At 41.8% G+C, this 17,021-nt stretch overlaps 1 protein-coding gene across 1 annotated transcript; it reads right to left on the bottom strand.

The window, feature by feature from the left end:
- Positions 1-14,063: 14,063 nt before the first annotated feature.
- Positions 14,064-17,021, bottom strand: LOC135556193 (CCN family member 1-like). Its single transcript, XM_064989188.1, has 5 exons — positions 16,747-17,021; positions 16,296-16,515; positions 15,564-15,908; positions 15,230-15,432; positions 14,064-15,094 (listed from the first exon to the last, which is right to left on the bottom strand). Exons 1-5 carry the CDS (start codon positions 16,792-16,794, stop codon positions 14,792-14,794), a joined length of 1,119 nt encoding a protein of 372 aa, XP_064845260.1. The 5' UTR covers positions 16,795-17,021; the 3' UTR covers positions 14,064-14,791.

A 17,021-nucleotide genomic window follows, 5' to 3' on the forward strand; every position in this document is an offset into this window, starting at 1 on the left:
AATATAACCTCCTGTTCCGTGGATGTGAGGACGACGGTCCGATGTCAGAATGGTTCAGATAATATCTACAGAACGAAGCCAACATCAGCGTGAGCTTTGGTTGCGAATGGTATGAACTTGAACTCTTATTCACTACAGAAGTGATACCTCCTAGTCGTTGAGTTAGCAACAGCAGCTGCAAACACAGGTTAGGAAGGTATCCCATCTACCACACAACGACGTTACTACAACGTATCCAATTTACCAACAGAGATATTCTTCAAAGGACAAAGGACTCGGTTGGGCAACACGGCCTTCCATCTACCACCAACCTACCGAAGCGCAGCTCAGAGTAAATATTGCATTTTCTTTTTCCAGATTTCCGGTAATTTAGAATGCATAACATACTGTATTTACGATAGCACAGCTTCGCCCTTTGTTCCTCAGTCTTCCCGCTCTTTCACTCAAACCCAGACCCTTTTCTTTTGTGTAACCAGCTGTCATATCTGTTCCGCCCGCTAGGGATGTTTTCCTTTATGACATCATTTGTAATCAAGTTGATTAATTATGTGTATGTGTAATTCTGTGTGATTAGTTGGGTATTTAGTAAATAAATAATTAAACCCAATTTTGTATTGCTGATTCAACTTGTTAGCCAGGGTTCGTGCAGATAACCAAGAATTTACAACTTTCAGATGAGACTGGATTAAGGTGACGATTAACATTGACTGCTATTGATGTAAAATATTACCAGGTCTTTAACAGTTTATTCGGAAGATAACAGCTCTATAAATATTATTTTGTGGTGCCCCAAATCTCTAGTTATTTACATTTACATGATTAGCTCAATCAGTTAATATTAATAACGGATAAATTATTTTCTAGAATAGCATGTCATATCACTTAATCCGGCATAGCCAAAGACACGACACCCTGTAACACTCACTTCTGTCATCATGAAGTGCTTTGAGAGACGAGTCAAGGATCATATCACCTCCACCCTACCTGATACCTTAGACCCACTCCAATTTTCTTACCACCCCAGCAGGTCCACAGACGATGCAGTTGCCATCACACATTCTATGTATGAATGCTCTTCATTGACTACAGCTCAGCATTCCACAACATAATACCCTCCAAACTCATCATTAAGCTTGACACCCTGGGTCTCGACCCTGCCCTGTGCAACTGGGTCCTGGACTTCCTGATGGGCCGCCCCCAGGTGGTGAAGGCGGGAAACATCTCCACTCCGCTGATCCTCAACACCGGGGCCCAACAAGGGAGCGTTCTCAGCCCTCTCCTGTAATCCCTGTTCACCCACGACTGTGTGGCCATGCACGTCTCCAACTCAATCATCAAGTTTGCAGATGACACTACAGTGGTAGGCTTTATAACCAGCAACGACGAGAGCCTACAAGGAGGAGGTGAGGGCCCTCGGAGTGTGGTGTCAGGAAAATTACCTTTTACTCAATGTCAGCAAAACAAAAGAGATGATTGTAGACTCAATGGGAGAACGACTCTATCCACATCGACGGGACAGCAGTGGAGAAGGTGGAAAGTTTTAAGTTCCTTGGTGTACATATCACCAACAAACTGAAATGGTCCACGCACACAGACAGTGTGGTGAAGAAGACTCTACAGCGCCTCTTCAAACTCAGGAGGCTGAAAAAATGTGGCTTGTCACCGCCTGGTACGTTAACTGCACCGCCCACAACCTCAGGGCTCTCCAGAAGGTGGTGCGGTTTGCACAACGCATCATCAGGGGTAAACTACCTGCCCTCCAGGACACCTACAACACCTGATGTCACAGGAATGCAAGAATGATCATCAAGGACAATAACCACGCGAGCCACTGCCTGTTCACCCCACTTCCATCCAGAAGGCGAGGTCAGTACAGGGGCATCAAAGCTGGGACAGAGAGATTGAAAAACAGCTTCTATTTCAAGGTCATCAGATTGTTAAACAGCCACCACTAGCACAGAGAGGTGGCTGCCTACCTACAGACTTGATATCATTGGCCACACTAATAAATGGAACGCTAGGCACTATAATAATGTCACTTTAAGAATAGTTACATATCTCACATTACTCATCTCATATGTATATACTGTATCCTTCACTATCTATTCTATACTATCTAATGCATATTAGCCGCTCTGTCACTGCTCATTTATACCTATATATTCTCATCCCATTCTTTTACTAGATTGTGTGTATTAGGTTTTGTTGTGGGATTTGTTAGACATTAGGTTTTGTTGTGGAATTGTAAGATATTAACTGTTCGATAATGCTGCACTGTTGGATCTAGAAGCATAAGCATTTCGCTTCACTCGCAACCTGCTAACCATGTGTATGTGACCAATAATATTTGATTTGATTTGATTTGGCAGTTATGTTTTAAGTTGAGATGACCTGATGAATATTTCATTAAATATCATTCAATAATGTCCACATCGGGCCAGTGATGTACAGTATGTGTTTTTTTACGGGCCAGCGTGAGTCAAGTATTGTGTTAACAATATAATAATAACTTAATATCACTGTAGACCAGTGTGAAGCATCTTGTATGTATGCACCCTGAAAGTCTCAATCGTGCGATCCCCCGACTTTACAAAACACTTTACTTGCTTAAATCTCTTCATTCACAATGGGGCATGATGCTACAAAGACCTCCTCCTATAAAAGAGAGATCTTATCTCACTCAGTTCAGTCTGTCTCCATCTTATCCGGCGTCTACACACCTGGGCCCGGTTTCCCATTATTAAGCTCAATGGTTCTAACGATGAACTTAGGAATGGGCTAACGATGAACTTAAGATGCTTTTGGGAAAACCAGCCCAGAGACATTACAGGAGCTCATATTGGCTGAAGCCTCTCTCTCTTGTTCTTTCTCTCTACTATTTATTTTCCTCTCTCCCACTTTCTTTCCCTCCTCCCCCCATTACTCTCTCTTTCTTTTTTGTTTCATAGCTCTCATTAAATGGCCCCAGGGCCTCATAAACGCTGTGTACATGCAAAAAATATGCCAAAACATGCGTGCCTCAGTTTTCCCGTAAAAAGTTTGCATTTATAAAAACTGAACTTGGGGGATATGATGACACCCTCATTCATAAAAAAACATAATAACAAGATGCAGCCATTTGCCATTAGTGAGAAGAGCAAAAATCAATTATTTTTGGAATCTAAAATAATTAGACATAAGAATTTATTTCCTAATTATTTGATTTTCTTAACCATTACAGAATAAATGACTCACTTTTTTCTGGCCATGATGGGGTTCATATTCTTGAAGGGCCACAGCACACCACACATGAAGGGCCACACCAGCACCCCACCCCACAGTCCCTCTCCCATTGGTCAACCAAAATCATCACCACACTACTGACCAAAAGATGTACCACCTCGGTGAGGAAAAGAAAAACATGGAAGAGACAGACCAACGGTCTTCCCTAAGGCTCAGTGCTGGCCCCCTCTCTGGTCAAGCTCTACACAAATGGCTTCCCAGAAACCGTCTCCCGAAAATTAATATACGCTAATTATATTTGCCTGACAATGCAAGCTCCCAACTTCAACATCCTGGAGCAGACCCTAAACGAGGATACGGAACAACTGGAACAATACTGCAACACATGGTGACTCCAACCAAGCCCATTAAAAACTGTGTCCAGTATATACCACCTCCATAACGGCCAATGAAAAGCTCATCATCATCATAATGAACAACCACATGCTACAGCACCATCTCACCCCCACATCACAGCAAGCCAGGCCAAAGACCCCTCAGAGACATCAATACTCCTTAGCCGGCCCACAAGAATGGAATGGTCTACCGTATCAAAAGCTTTGGTCAAGTCAATAAAAATTAGCAGCACAACATTGCTTAGAATCAAGGGCAATGGAGACATCATTTAGGACCTTTAAGGTTGCAGTGACACATACATAACCTGAGCAGAAACCAGATAGCATACCAGAGAGAATACTATAGACATCAAGAAAGCCAGTCAGTTGATCATTGTCAAGGTTTTCCAATACTTTTGATAAACAGGTCAAAATAGAAATAGGCCTATAACAGTTAGGATCAGCTTGATTTCTCCCTTTAAATAAAGGACGGACCGTGGCTGCCTTCCAAGCAATGGGAACCTTCCCAGAAAGTAGAGACAGGTTAAAAAGGTCAGAGATAGGCTTGGCGATAATAGGGGCAGCAACCATAAAACTTCTTCGGGCTAAGGGGCAGTATTCGGAAGTTTGGATGAATGAGGTGCCAAAGTAAACTGCCTGTTACTCAGGCCCAGAAGCTAGGATATGCATAAAATTGGTAGTATTAGATAGAAAACACTCTAACGTTTCCAAAACAGACATTAAAATAATGTCTGTGAGTATAACAAAACTGATATGGCAGGCGAAAACCCGAGGACAATCCATCCAGATTTTTTTCCCCCAGCTCACCATTGATTACAATGGCTGGGAATGGGAATATAAAAGGAAGAACTCCCAGATTGCAGTTCCTGGGGCTTCCACTAGATGTCAACCGTCTATAGAAAGAGTTTCAAGCTTGTTTTTTGAAAAATGAGCTAGAATTTGTAGGTTTTCTAAGTGGCTCCCATTTTGGCTGAAGTGTTTGTAACGCGTTCCGGTGAGTGCGCGCACTTTGTTATTTATCTCCGGTAATGGTCTTCGGTATTCTCCATCTTAAATTTGATCATTTATTTACATAATAGGGTACCTGAGGATTGATTAGGAACGTTGTTGGACTTGTTTAGAAGAAGTGATTGGTAACTTACGCAATTCATTTAGTATGCATTTTTAACGAGGGAAACCGGTGGATTACTGAGTCAAGTGCACCATTGAAACTTACTTTTTTGGGATATAAAGAAGGACTGTACAAATGTATGTATTGCTTTTGTGTGCGGGATGCTGTCCTCAGATAATCGCATGCTGTGCTTTCAATGTAAATCCTTTTTGAAATCTGAAAAGACGGCTGGATTAACAAGAAGTTAAGCTTTTAAATGATGTATGACACTTGTATTTTCATGAATGTTTAATATTACGATTTCTGTCATTTGAATTTGGCGCTCTGCAATTTCACCGGATGTTGTCGAGGTGGTTCACTAGAGTCACGTCTAGCCCAAAGAGAAAGGGTCTAAACCATCTGACCCAGATGTTTTTTGAGGGTCAAGTTTCAGGAGCTCCTTTATCACCTTTGTAGCGGAAACGGGGAAAAAGAGGGGAAAGCATTGGGGATAGATGCATTAGAAGGGGTAGGAGATGAGGACGGGCAAGGAGGCATGGCTGAGTCAAATAGGAATCCTGACTTAATTAAGTGGTGATTAAAGAGCTCAACCATGTGCTTCTTTTCAGTAACAACCACATCGTCAACTTTAAGGGACATAGGCAGCTGTGATGAGGAGGATTTATTCTCCAGGTCTTTAACTGTTTTCCAGAACTTCTTGGGGTTAGACCCACAGAGAGAGAACTGCTACTTAAAGTAACTCACTTTGGCCTTCCGGATAGCCTGAGTGCACTTATGTATCATTTGCCTGAACGAAAGCCAGTCAGCCTGAGTATGTGTGTGCCGAGCCTTTTGCCAAATGCAATACTTGAGGTGGAGTAACTCTGCAAGATCACAGTCGAACCAGGGGCTGAACCTGTTTTTAATTTTCTTTATGGGGGTGTGTTTGTTAACAATACTACTGAAAATATCAAAAAGAAGGTCCAAGCGTCTTCGACAGAGGGGATCAAGCTGATTCTATACCATTTTACCAGTTTACCAATTTTACCAGTTCATGAAGCAAGGCTTATTCATAAAAGTTTTTTAGCAAGTGTCTATGACAAATCAGGACAGGTTGTTTCACTGAGCAGCCATTACAGACACAGGCTATGTAACAATGATCAAGAAGGTCATTACAGAAAACACCAGACTGATACCTATCAGGATTATTTGTGAGGATAACATCAAGAAGAGTAGCCTTTTCTGGGTGATTGGAGTCATACCTTGTGGGATTGGTAATAATCTGAGAAAGATTTAGGTAGTCCCATTGCTTTAGGACTTGGTCAGGTGTCCCAGTTTAGGTCACCTAGCATGGCAAATTCAGACTTGGTATAAAGGGCCAGGAGAGAGCTTAGTGCAGGTAGGGTACAGGCCGATGCTAATGGAGGACGATAGCACCCAGTAACAGTCAACAAAGAGCTATTTGAAAGTTTAATACTTAAAACCAGCAAATCCAATTGTTTGGGGACAGATTTGGTGGAGACAACCGAGCACTGAAGGTGATCCTTGGTAAAGATTGCCACTCCCCCACCTTTGGAAGATCTGTCTTTGCCGAAAAAGGTTATAACCAGAAAGGTTAACATCAGTATTCAAAACTCTTTCTTATCCACATCTCAGTAACAACCAACACATCTGGATTGTAGCTGTGAACCCACACTTTCAATTGGTCCATTTTAGGTAATACGTTTCTAGTGTTAACTTCTTGCGTCGAGCAATCCCGGATCCGGGATCCTATTTATAGCCTCAAGCTCATTAGCCTAACGCAATGTTAACTATTCATGAAAATTGCAAATTAAATGAAATAAATATATTTGCTCTCAAGCTTAGACTTTTGTTAACAACACTGTCATCTCAGATTTTCAAAATATGCTTTTCAACCATAGCTAAACAAGCATTTGTGTAAGAGTATTGATAGCTAGCATAGCTATAAGCCTAGAATTCGCCAGCAACATTTTCACAAAAACAAGAAAAGCATTCAAATAAAATCATTTACCTTTGAAGAACTTCAGATGTTTTCAATGAGGAGACTCTCAGTTAGATAGCAAATGTTCAGTTTAAAAAAATATATATATTTGTGTAGGACAAATTGCTCCGTTTTGTTCACGTTTGGCTATGAAGAAAACCTGTATCCAGTTATAGCCTCAAGCTCATTAGCATAACGTAACATTAACTATTTATGAAAATCGCAAATGAAATGAAATAAATATGCTATCTCTCAGGCTTAGCCTTTTCTTAACAACACTGTCATCTCAGATTTTCAAAATATGCTTTTCAACCATAGCAAAACAAGCATTTGTGTAAGAGTATTGATAGCGTAGCATTTAGCGTAGCATTTTGCAGGCAACATTTTCACAAAAACCAGAAAAGCATTCAAATAAAATAATTTACCTTTGAAGAACTTAGGATGTTTTCAATGAGGAGACTCTCAGTTAGATAGCAAATGTTCAGTTTTTCCTGAAAGATTCTTTGTGTAGGAGAAAAATGCTCCGTTTTGTACATCACTTTTGGCTACCAAAACAAACCGAAAATTCAGTCAACAAAACGCCGAACTATTTTCCAAATTAACTCTATAATATCGACTGAAACATGGCAAACGTTGTTTAGAATCAATCCTCAAGGTGTTTTTCACATATCTCTTCATTGATATATCGTTCGTGGAAGCCTGCTTTCTTCTCTGAATCACATGGAAAAAATACTTGCAGCTGAGGTTTGTGCACCAATTTCGGCACAGGACACCGGGCGGACACCTGGTAAATGTGGTCTCTCATGGTCAATCTTCCAATGATATGCCTACAAATACGTCACAATGCTGCAGACACCTTGGGGAAACGGCAGAAATTGTGGGCTCATTCCTGTCGCATTCACAGCCATAAAATGAGACATTGGAAAACAGAGCTTCAAAAATGTTGCTCATTTCCTGTTTGAAGTTTCATCTTGGTTTCGCCTGTAGCATCAGTTCTGGGGCACTCACAGATAATATCTTTGCAGTTTTGGAAACGTCAGAGTGTTTTCTTTCCAAAGCTGTCAATTATATGCATAGTCGAGCATCTTTTTGTGACAAAATATTGCGCTTAAAACGGGCACGTTTTTTTATCCAATAATGAAATAGCACCCCCATAGATTCAAGCGGTTAATGTGCAGAAAACCCAGGCTTTTACAGGAGCAGAAATTAGGGAAGCAGATATCACAGCACAAGTCAGAATTGGGGCTAGCAACAGTAGATGGGCCAGGGTGTACATGCACAGATATCATCAACAGTAATATAATCAAGGCACGGCAGAGGACAGGGAGAGCTCTGCAATGCTGATTTATGACATCTGTATGTGCATAAGATGGCAACATATCATATTGTACAGCAATTTCATCAGGTAACGTGTATACAAAGCAGGCAAGGTTAGAATGGGAGGCCAAAAGTCTGTAACCAATAGAGAGTTCCGAGTGTAGGAACAAACATAGTCTGTCCCACGGTTGAAGAAAGAAAGTTCGTAGTCAACAAAGCGTGCAGGAGTCATGAGGCAAATAGCAAAATCGCTAAATGCACAATAAATGTTTTATATATATAACGACTTGGGGCTAGCCATTGTAAGTTCAGAGTCACTGAACTTTGTTCAGAGGCGTCAACACCGCTCGCTTCACACGTCAGCACTAATTGAAATTGTATCTCTTTGTCCTTTGTCAATAGCGCCTAATAAATTTAGGGCAGCAATGTTATTGAGATCAGTAGCAATATATTTGCAGTTCTCCATGGCTAACGTTATATCTTTAAAAAAAACTGCAGTAGAAAGGATTATATAGAATTATCTAGGCATCACAGCCTATTTACAATCAGAGGCAGGATATAGAACTATTGAACCAACTATTGAACAACTAGTCATATTTTGCTTTGAAGTGTGGGCTGTAGCATTAGCCTACTTTTCAATTGCATATTTAGTTTGAAAAATCACTGCAAAATATCAAAACATTCTGCCCACAGCTCTACGGAAATGTGATCAAATTTGCCATCGCACTTTCTCTTAGAAACTACTGAAGCCTAATTACAATAATGCTGTAGCCTAATTACGAACGCACCTGGAACAGTCTGGAACCAACAGAACCCCGAAGAGCTTCTACCCCCAAGTCATAAGACTGCTAAATAGTTCATGAAATAGCTTACCAGACTGTCTGCATTGACCCCCTTTGCACGAACTCTTTTGACTAATCAAATACACTGCTACAATTGCTTATTATACAGTTGAAGTCGGAAGTTTACATACACTTAGATTGGAGTCATTAAAACTTTGTTTTTCATCCACACAAATTTCTTGTTAACAAACTCTATGTCACGGCTGGCTAGGTGTGTAGCGAGGAATCGGGCACAGAGAGCAGAGAGGTCCAGGGGAAAAGTGCACTTTAATACGGCAACAAAATGAAATGACCAACACGCAGGGCGCAAACACTGACCAACCCAAAACAACGGGTAACAAGGTTCAGCGCACGAACAACACCAACGCTACAACATGAACATCAAAATAATCACACACAACAAAGGGGCTGGCTCCATACGCTAAATAGGGAAGAAAATCCCGCACACACAAAATAGGAACAGGTGTAACAAATGAGACAAAACTAACCAAAAAGAAAAAGGCTAGTAGGCCGGTGACGTCACCGGACTACCGCTGAGCACCACCCGAACAGGCGGGGGAGCCAACTTCCTAGGGAGTCGTGACACTATAGTTTTGGCAAGCAGGTTAGGACATCTACTAAGTCATTTTTCCAACAATTGTTTACAGACAAATTATTTCACTCATAATTCACTGTATCACAATTCCAGTGGGTCAGAAGTTTACATACATTAAGTTGACTGTGCCTTTAAACAGCTTGGAAAATTCCAGAAAATGATGTCATGGCTTTAGAAGCTTCTGATAGGCTAATTGATGTCATTTGAGTCAATTGGAGGTGTACCTGTGGATGTATTTCAAGGCCTATCTTCAAACTCAGTGCCTCTTTGCTTGACATCATGGGAAAATCAAAAGAAATCAGCCAAGACCTCAGAAAAAGATTTGTAGACCTCCACAAGTCTAGTTAATCCTTGGGAGCAATTTCCAAACACCTGAAGGTACCACGTTCATCTGTACAAACAATAGTACGCAAGTAAACATCATGGGACCACGCAGCCGTCATACCACTCAGGAAGGAGACGCATTCTGTATCCTAGAGATGAACGTACTTTGGTACCAAAAGTGCAAATCAATTCCAGAACAACAGCAAAGGACCTTGTGAAGAAGCTGGAGGAAACAGGTACAAACGTATCTATATCCACAGTAAAACGAGTCCCATATCGACATAACCTGAAAGTCCGCTCAGCAAGGAGGAAGCCACTGCTCCAAAAACACCATAAAAAAGCCAGACTACGATTTGCAACTGCACGTAGGGACGAAAATCCTACTTTTTGGAGAAATGTCCTCTGGTCTGATGAAACAAAAATAGAACTGTTTGGCCATAATGACCATCGTTATGTTCGGTGGAAAAAGGGGGAGGCTTGCAAGCCAAATAACACCATCCCAACCGTAAAGCACGGGGGTGGCAGCATCATATTGTGGTGTTGCTTTGCTACGGGAGGAACGGGTGCACTTCACAAAATGGATGGCATCATGACGGAGGAAAAGTATGTGGATATATTGAAGCAACATCTCAAGACATCAGTCCGGAAGTTAAAGCTTGGTTGCAAATGGGTCTTCCCAATGGGCAATGAGCCCAAGCATACTTCCAAAGTTGTGGCAAAATGGCTTAAGGACAACAAAGTCAAGGTATTGGAGTGGCCATCACAAAGCCCTGACCCCTGAATAATTTTGCAAGCCCAATTTTTCAGTTTTTGATTTGTTAAAAAAGTTTGAAATATCCAATAAATGTCGTTCCACTTCATGATTGTGTCCCACTTGTTGTTGATTCTTCACAAAAAAATACAGTTTTATATCTTTATGTTTGAAGCCTGAAATGTGGCAAAAGGTCGCAAAGTTCAAGGGGGCCGAATACTTTCGCAAGGCACTGTATACTGTACTTATCTAGCTCAATTACTTCGTACCACTGCACATCAACTTGGTACTGGTACCCTGTGAGTACACATTGTTACTCATCGTTACTCATCGTTACTCATTGTGTATTTAATCCTCGTGTTATTATCTTTCTATTATTTATTTAAATGTTTCTCTCTGCATTGTTGGGAAGGGCCCATGGGTAAGCAGTCTTGGTCTACACCTGTTTACAAAGCATGTGACAAATACGTTATTGTCACCATAAAAGATGAATGTTTGTTAAAGCTCGCACATTTTGCCCCCCCCCAAAAACAAAACAAAAACAATAATGATGGGCCTAATAGTACATTTTAACAGTAAACATGTATTACCTATTTGATGTGGCATGAACAAATCACTTAAAAAAGTAAGCTACCTGCACACATTCATCCACGGCAAAACATTTCCAGCATCCAAACAGTTTACTGTGCACCTGCCAGGCCACCATTTGACGACGGGGAGAGACATCTGCTACTAAACACCAAAAAGTCTAAAGACTGATTGTCATTAGGGCAACCCTCTTGTAGCCTGAATTAATTAATGTGTCTTGCTGACAAATTAACTTTAAAAAAAATGTTTAAACCTTTTTTTTAAATGAAATGTCGGGACACCTGAAAAGGTGCTGAAATACAGGACACAAATATAGCTGTGTCTGTCCTGAGCTCATCAGCACCGTTTATAAAGAGAAACATGCGTATGTACGGCGTGCGCCAAGTTTATTGATCTCATTGTTTTTAGATATTCTTTTCAGAAGTGACGCACCGGATAATTTGTGTGAAAGTTACCCAGCGATTATAAATAAGGCCCCGGTGCCTCTCCAACTGGTGTGAGAACTTATGCAGGGACATTATCACGCTCCTGTGGCAGAGAGACAGAGGCATTTATATTGCTAATAAACCTGGCAACTTGTTAGGATTTTGTGTAACACACTCACTGCCTTGATGCAGTCAGGCATTACTGGTACATCGTCTCTCTCAATGTCAGACATGCCCATTATTGTTTGCCAGTAAAATCTCAGACTCGGGCCGCTGCACACAGCATGCTGGTTATGTTCCCGCTATACTGCTACAGGCCACTAGATGGCCCTGTTCTAGAGGAAGTGGGTCTTTTTCTCAATTTGGTCTACTCGAAATGGCTTTTTAAAACTCTCTGTGCCTCTCGCCCTTGGGTTCCCTATAACAGTGGAAATTAACCTGAGGTTATAGACAAGGGGGCCGTAAAAGAGATGACATCAGTGCCTCGGCAGCTTCCAGAATGCTGTAATGCTGTAATGGCCAAGCTTCCCTCTCTCTCTCCATCCCCCGTTAGCTTCTGGGGCCGCACCATAGTACGTAGTGCCTAACGAAGCCTTCATTTTAATGTCTTTGTCATATAAACACACTTTGTGTTCAGGAGGTGAGGTAGTTAGTGATTGATGTAATTTCAAGTGTGCCTGACATGTGATGTGGTGTGGGGTTTGTGTGTCTGGGTGTAGGAGGATTTTAAGATGTGTTTTGTACTCTTTCTGTCACCTTTTCATTCCCTTCTGTCACAACAATGTATTCTCTGGGCCTAGTTTCTTGACACAGTGTTTCGATAAAGCTGACTTACAATGACTGGTGAATGGATGGAACCCCTCTCCGGTGGCCGATTGTTGTACATTAATGAGGAATGGTATGGAGGACTGAAAAGGACTGCTCACACAGTATTCTGGTGTCATTACTTAACAACCATCTGAGTTGCATTGTGTTAACAAGCATGCGACAACAGTGTGGTTGTTGTGCTCTTTCCAAACAAAACAGGGATTGAAATGATATTATCTTAAATTCAGGAGGGAAAAAATAGGGACGAATGAGCAAAAAACTAAAACAGACTTCTTATAAAAAAAGTGTTTTGACTAAATTAGACTGGGATAAATGGCCAAACACATCCTTTAAATAAGGTAAACCTCAAGATGCCTTGTGTAAAGCAGATATTTATGTAAAACATTCAGCAGCGGGCACAGTGTGTTCGGTATGCAGCCTAACCATAACCAAGGGGGATGTGCCCTGCACCCACTCTGCTCTACCTCCTATTAAAAGCACTTTCCACCAGCCTTGCAGGAAAGTGAAGTTCTGCATAGGTACCCTGTCATGGCGGTTCTGGTTAGATGGGTTTTCTGTGTCATGCATTGATATGATGCACTTTCTGTGGATTTGAGCGGGCAATTAGTGTTTGTTTATTTTTAGGGCTGCCTGCCTGACTTTAAGTGAACATGTTACTCCTCTGAATCCAAAATATTTTCCAACATCTGCCACCCATCAGGATGTCTGTCTGCTTTCTGATCCTCCGCTGCATTCCTGAGTTGTTCCCTTCCCTCTACCTGGATCAAACCCTCAGCTCTGTGTGTGTCTGTATGAGTGTGCATTTGCACATGTGTTTATGTGTGTTCTTACGACCTGAGAAGTTGCCCCTAAGCACTGGTCTGCTTACCCCGATTCAAACCATAGGTATTTGGTGACATCTGCAAACATCCACCCTCTCAGCAGCTGCAGGAGAGAGACTAATATTAGCCTCCACAGGTTATAACCTGATGTCTGCTTTCCTAAGGCTGGGAAGCTTTATCCCACCTGGCTTTATCAGACTATTTACAGCAAGTTAGCAACCCCTTGCAGCTAGCCTAGCGGGGAGGGCCAAAGTTTCTATCCAACCACTACAAATGAGGTATATATTTAGTGTTATTCCCAATAGGATTAAGAGTGTATTCTAAGAGGGTACATTCTTTCTTTTATAGTATACTATGTGTAAAATACATTCATAGTCACAGTGTCCTTTGCATTGCTACTTCTAATCAATGCTCATTGGTACTACAGGCACTTAAGATTCTTGGCATTGCTCCGTGCTCATTGCTATGCTTGGATTGACTTTTTTTTGTTCGAATTAGTCAAGTGCGTGGTTTAGCCTGATCTGGTGAATGCAAGCTACCTTGGCTTACAGAGCTCTACAATGACATTCCAATTCACAAAACCCCGAAACGGTCTGCAACACTCTGTTACATAAGAACAGATCAGCCCAGAACGATCACTCTGTTGGAGTCATTATAGTGAGAATGTCCATGGTATCACTAATGGAGTTCCGCCACTGTATATTGTGACTTTGTTTGACCTCCCTCTCACTGTATAATATGATCCTACATGTATGTACTTTATGTACTGTTGTTTACTCATCCTAATGAAGATGTTCAGCTCAGTAACCTGATAGTTGTTGGTCACCCATCTTTGGTTTGATCAAAAAAGGAAACAAAGATGGTTTTTACATTTCATAAATAAATATGTTTTATTTTTTAACATATAAAATTAAATCATTTTTACAATTTATTCCAGTAAGACACATAATATCCAAATAAAGTAGCTACATTTTTTGATAAATAATATTAATAACAATAATAAAAACATGAATTCATTTATTTCACGTTTCACTTTGTCTTTCTTGATAACGTTGGGAAGTTCGATAGCTGCCACAAAACATGAACATATGCCCATGTCAGGAAGGAATGGAACCACAGTAACATGGTGTCTTGGTTCCTTCGGTTACGGGATCATGGTATACTAAATTAAGTTACGTATGTGCATATCCATACAACATCTATATACACACAAGTCAAACGTTTTTTGGGGTCATGCCTGGTTGGTATGTATCGGTCGAAAATTTAGACAGCGAATTGATTTAAACATACTAACGTTGTCATTTACACATGTTAATTTACATTTTGCTCCATAACGAAGCTACTATGATGCTCCAGTAGTATGAAGCGAATCTTGATTGAGAATGCTGATTCAGTCACAGCAGACAGTGCACTTCATAAGGTCCTCATGATGTAAGCCCATAATTCCTTGGGAATCTAGTTACAACAGGAAGTTGATAGTTCATTGGCCGGTTAAGTTGGACCCCAGCGTTGAGATGGACTGCCATTGGTCTGTCAATGTTGTTGTTTTGGGATCTCTCAGTGGTCGGTTCTCAGCCCAATCAGATTTGATTTAGTCTCTGAACTTGTGGATGTCGTTGAAGAGTCTGTAGAAGGGGTAGGAGGCTTCGTTGGAATGAGAACAGTTGAAGGTGCACTTGCAGGACTCGATAATCATAACATTCTTGTTGAAGGTCTCTCCATCCTCGCAGCGGAACTTGATCCGGATGGTGCGGGTCTGCTGGGGGCTGCAGCAGCGGCCGTCCACACAGGATCCACAGTACTTGGATCTGTACTTCTTAAGGCTGGAGCAGCCGGCATAGGTGAACTTCTGAGCTTGGGTAGACTTCTTGGTTCTGCTGCACTTCTTTCCCTTCTGTTAGGGGGAACAAGGGGAGAGAAACAGTCAGTCAAGAGGTTCCATAAACAGGCTGAGTAGTGTTATTTAAAAGAAAAGAAATGATAGTATACCATGTTTCAGTATAGTATAGTCTTAGTGGCTTGCGCTTACCTTAAGACTGGAGTAAGGAGACTGGGTGCATGGTCGCACTTCACAGATGCGAGTCTCTTTGACCAGCTTGCACTCATTGTTGTTGTTGGTGACTCTGGTGGAGATGCCTGTGCCACAGGTCTTGGAGCACTGGGACCAAGGAGTGGTCTGGACAACACACTTCTGGCTCTCAAACATGTGGCTCTCAGGCTGAACTCTGAAAGCTGTAAGGAGAAAGATCAAACAAACATTACAAACTGTCCCGGTATGGGCTTGAACATTTGAGTCAATGGAAAATGTTATTGTTGAAAGCTGAAATTTGAAAAATGGCTGCTGCTAGAAAGAAGCTGCTTACCAGGTAGAGACTTGAGTCCTCCCTTGACGATGGCGATGAGCTCATTCCTGTTGGTGAGGTCGCTCTCTGACTCGTCAGTCATGCTGTCTTTGCCAAACAGCTTGCCAATGATGTCAGTGTCTTTGCCGTCATCACACACCCACTCCTCGCAGCACTGGCCTGCCACCTTGACCAGCCTTGGGTTGGCACAGCCCAAGTTGGGCAGGGAGAGCTCCTGTGGGCACAGGGGGACGCAGCCCACAGCCCCATCGATGCATGTGCACTGGTGCTTGCAGTTAGGCTGGAAGCTCTCTCCGTTCTGGTAAATCCTGCTGTTGTACTCACAGGGTCTACCCTCTGACTTAGCTGAGGAGAAGAGAGTGGAAATGGCTGTTATTCCTCTGTTCAAAAGGCTAGCGTCTGCTATAGACATCACAAATCACAAGCTGGCTGAGGGAGGCTTGGTTTAACTGTAAAAATTCCTCAGAAGGTTCTAGGCTAGGGCTGCCTATAAGGAGAGGAGCCACTGGGGGGGGGATCACTTTCTACTAGAGCAGGATGTTTGTACTTCTGAGTTTAGACTGAGGCACTGAGTTACATTCCTTAGAGTTGAAATCACATGGTTCTCTTTTTCTCTCACTGGTTCATCTTAACTCTACCCTATTACTTTAACATGGTTACAAACTTTAAAACTAACATTATTCAGAACTAAGATCAGTTTACAGCATAGTAGGATTTGAATGAGACACCTACCACGGCAGATGCCACGCATAGCTCCGAAGCTGGCCCCAAAGTTGCACTCCAGCCCTTTGGTGTGGTCGCAAGGCTCGGTCAGACTGCAGTCCTCATTGAGTTGTCTCGCGCAGACCTTACAGCACCCGCAGCCATCCGCTACGAGGCTCACACCAGGTGCGCACCTGGTCATCTCCATCGGGCATTCGCATACCGAGGGGCAGGAGGAGGAGGAAATAACCTGCGTGGATAACCGAGCACGTTAATGATAGATACTTTGTAACCAACATCTTAAAAGAGTGACATCGTTAGGTTATATTTACATAGCTTCTTTAGTTCGTTATTCAAATAGTGAGGAAATGATTTAGTACGAGGCAATAAGTTTACAAACCAGTGTTCTACAATGTTGTATTTCCCAGACAATAAAGACAAGAAACTTTCAGCTGAAATATTTTATAGAAAAATAACTTACCACGTTGAAGGTTCCAATAAACATCACGACGATTGAGCAAATGAACATATTTGCGTTGTTCTCTTGTTCTATTCAAGAATAAGATTTGTCTTCTTTTGCTATTCCTTTTCGATGTATTGCTTTAAGTCTTTGCAAGTGTCTTTTTATCCTAAGTGTAGCAGTCAGTCGTCTCGTCTGGAGCGGTTTGGTTTGTTTTTTAGTATCTTTGGTTAGAGGCTTAGGAGTTGCTCTAGCTCTGGTTGCAAGTTGCAGTCTGTTGAAGCTAAGTACCTCCT

Source organism: Oncorhynchus masou, chromosome 15 (assembly GCF_036934945.1).
Source record: "Oncorhynchus masou masou isolate Uvic2021 chromosome 15, UVic_Omas_1.1, whole genome shotgun sequence".
Taxonomy (NCBI): domain Eukaryota; kingdom Metazoa; phylum Chordata; class Actinopteri; order Salmoniformes; family Salmonidae; genus Oncorhynchus; species Oncorhynchus masou.

Excerpts from the sequence above, each read along its gene's own strand:
- LOC135556193 (XM_064989188.1), bottom strand. The coding sequence starts at position 16,794 with ATGTTCATTTGCTCAATCGTCGTGATGTTTATTGGAACCTTCAACGTG. Across the intron at positions 16,516-16,746 it reads TTATTGGAACCTTCAACGTG|GTTATTTCCTCCTCCTCCTG; the intron begins GTAAGTTATTTT and ends TTATCCACGCAG. Across the intron at positions 15,095-15,229 it reads CTCCTTACTCCAGTCTTAAG|AAGGGAAAGAAGTGCAGCAG; the intron begins GTAAGCGCAAGC and ends TCCCCCTAACAG.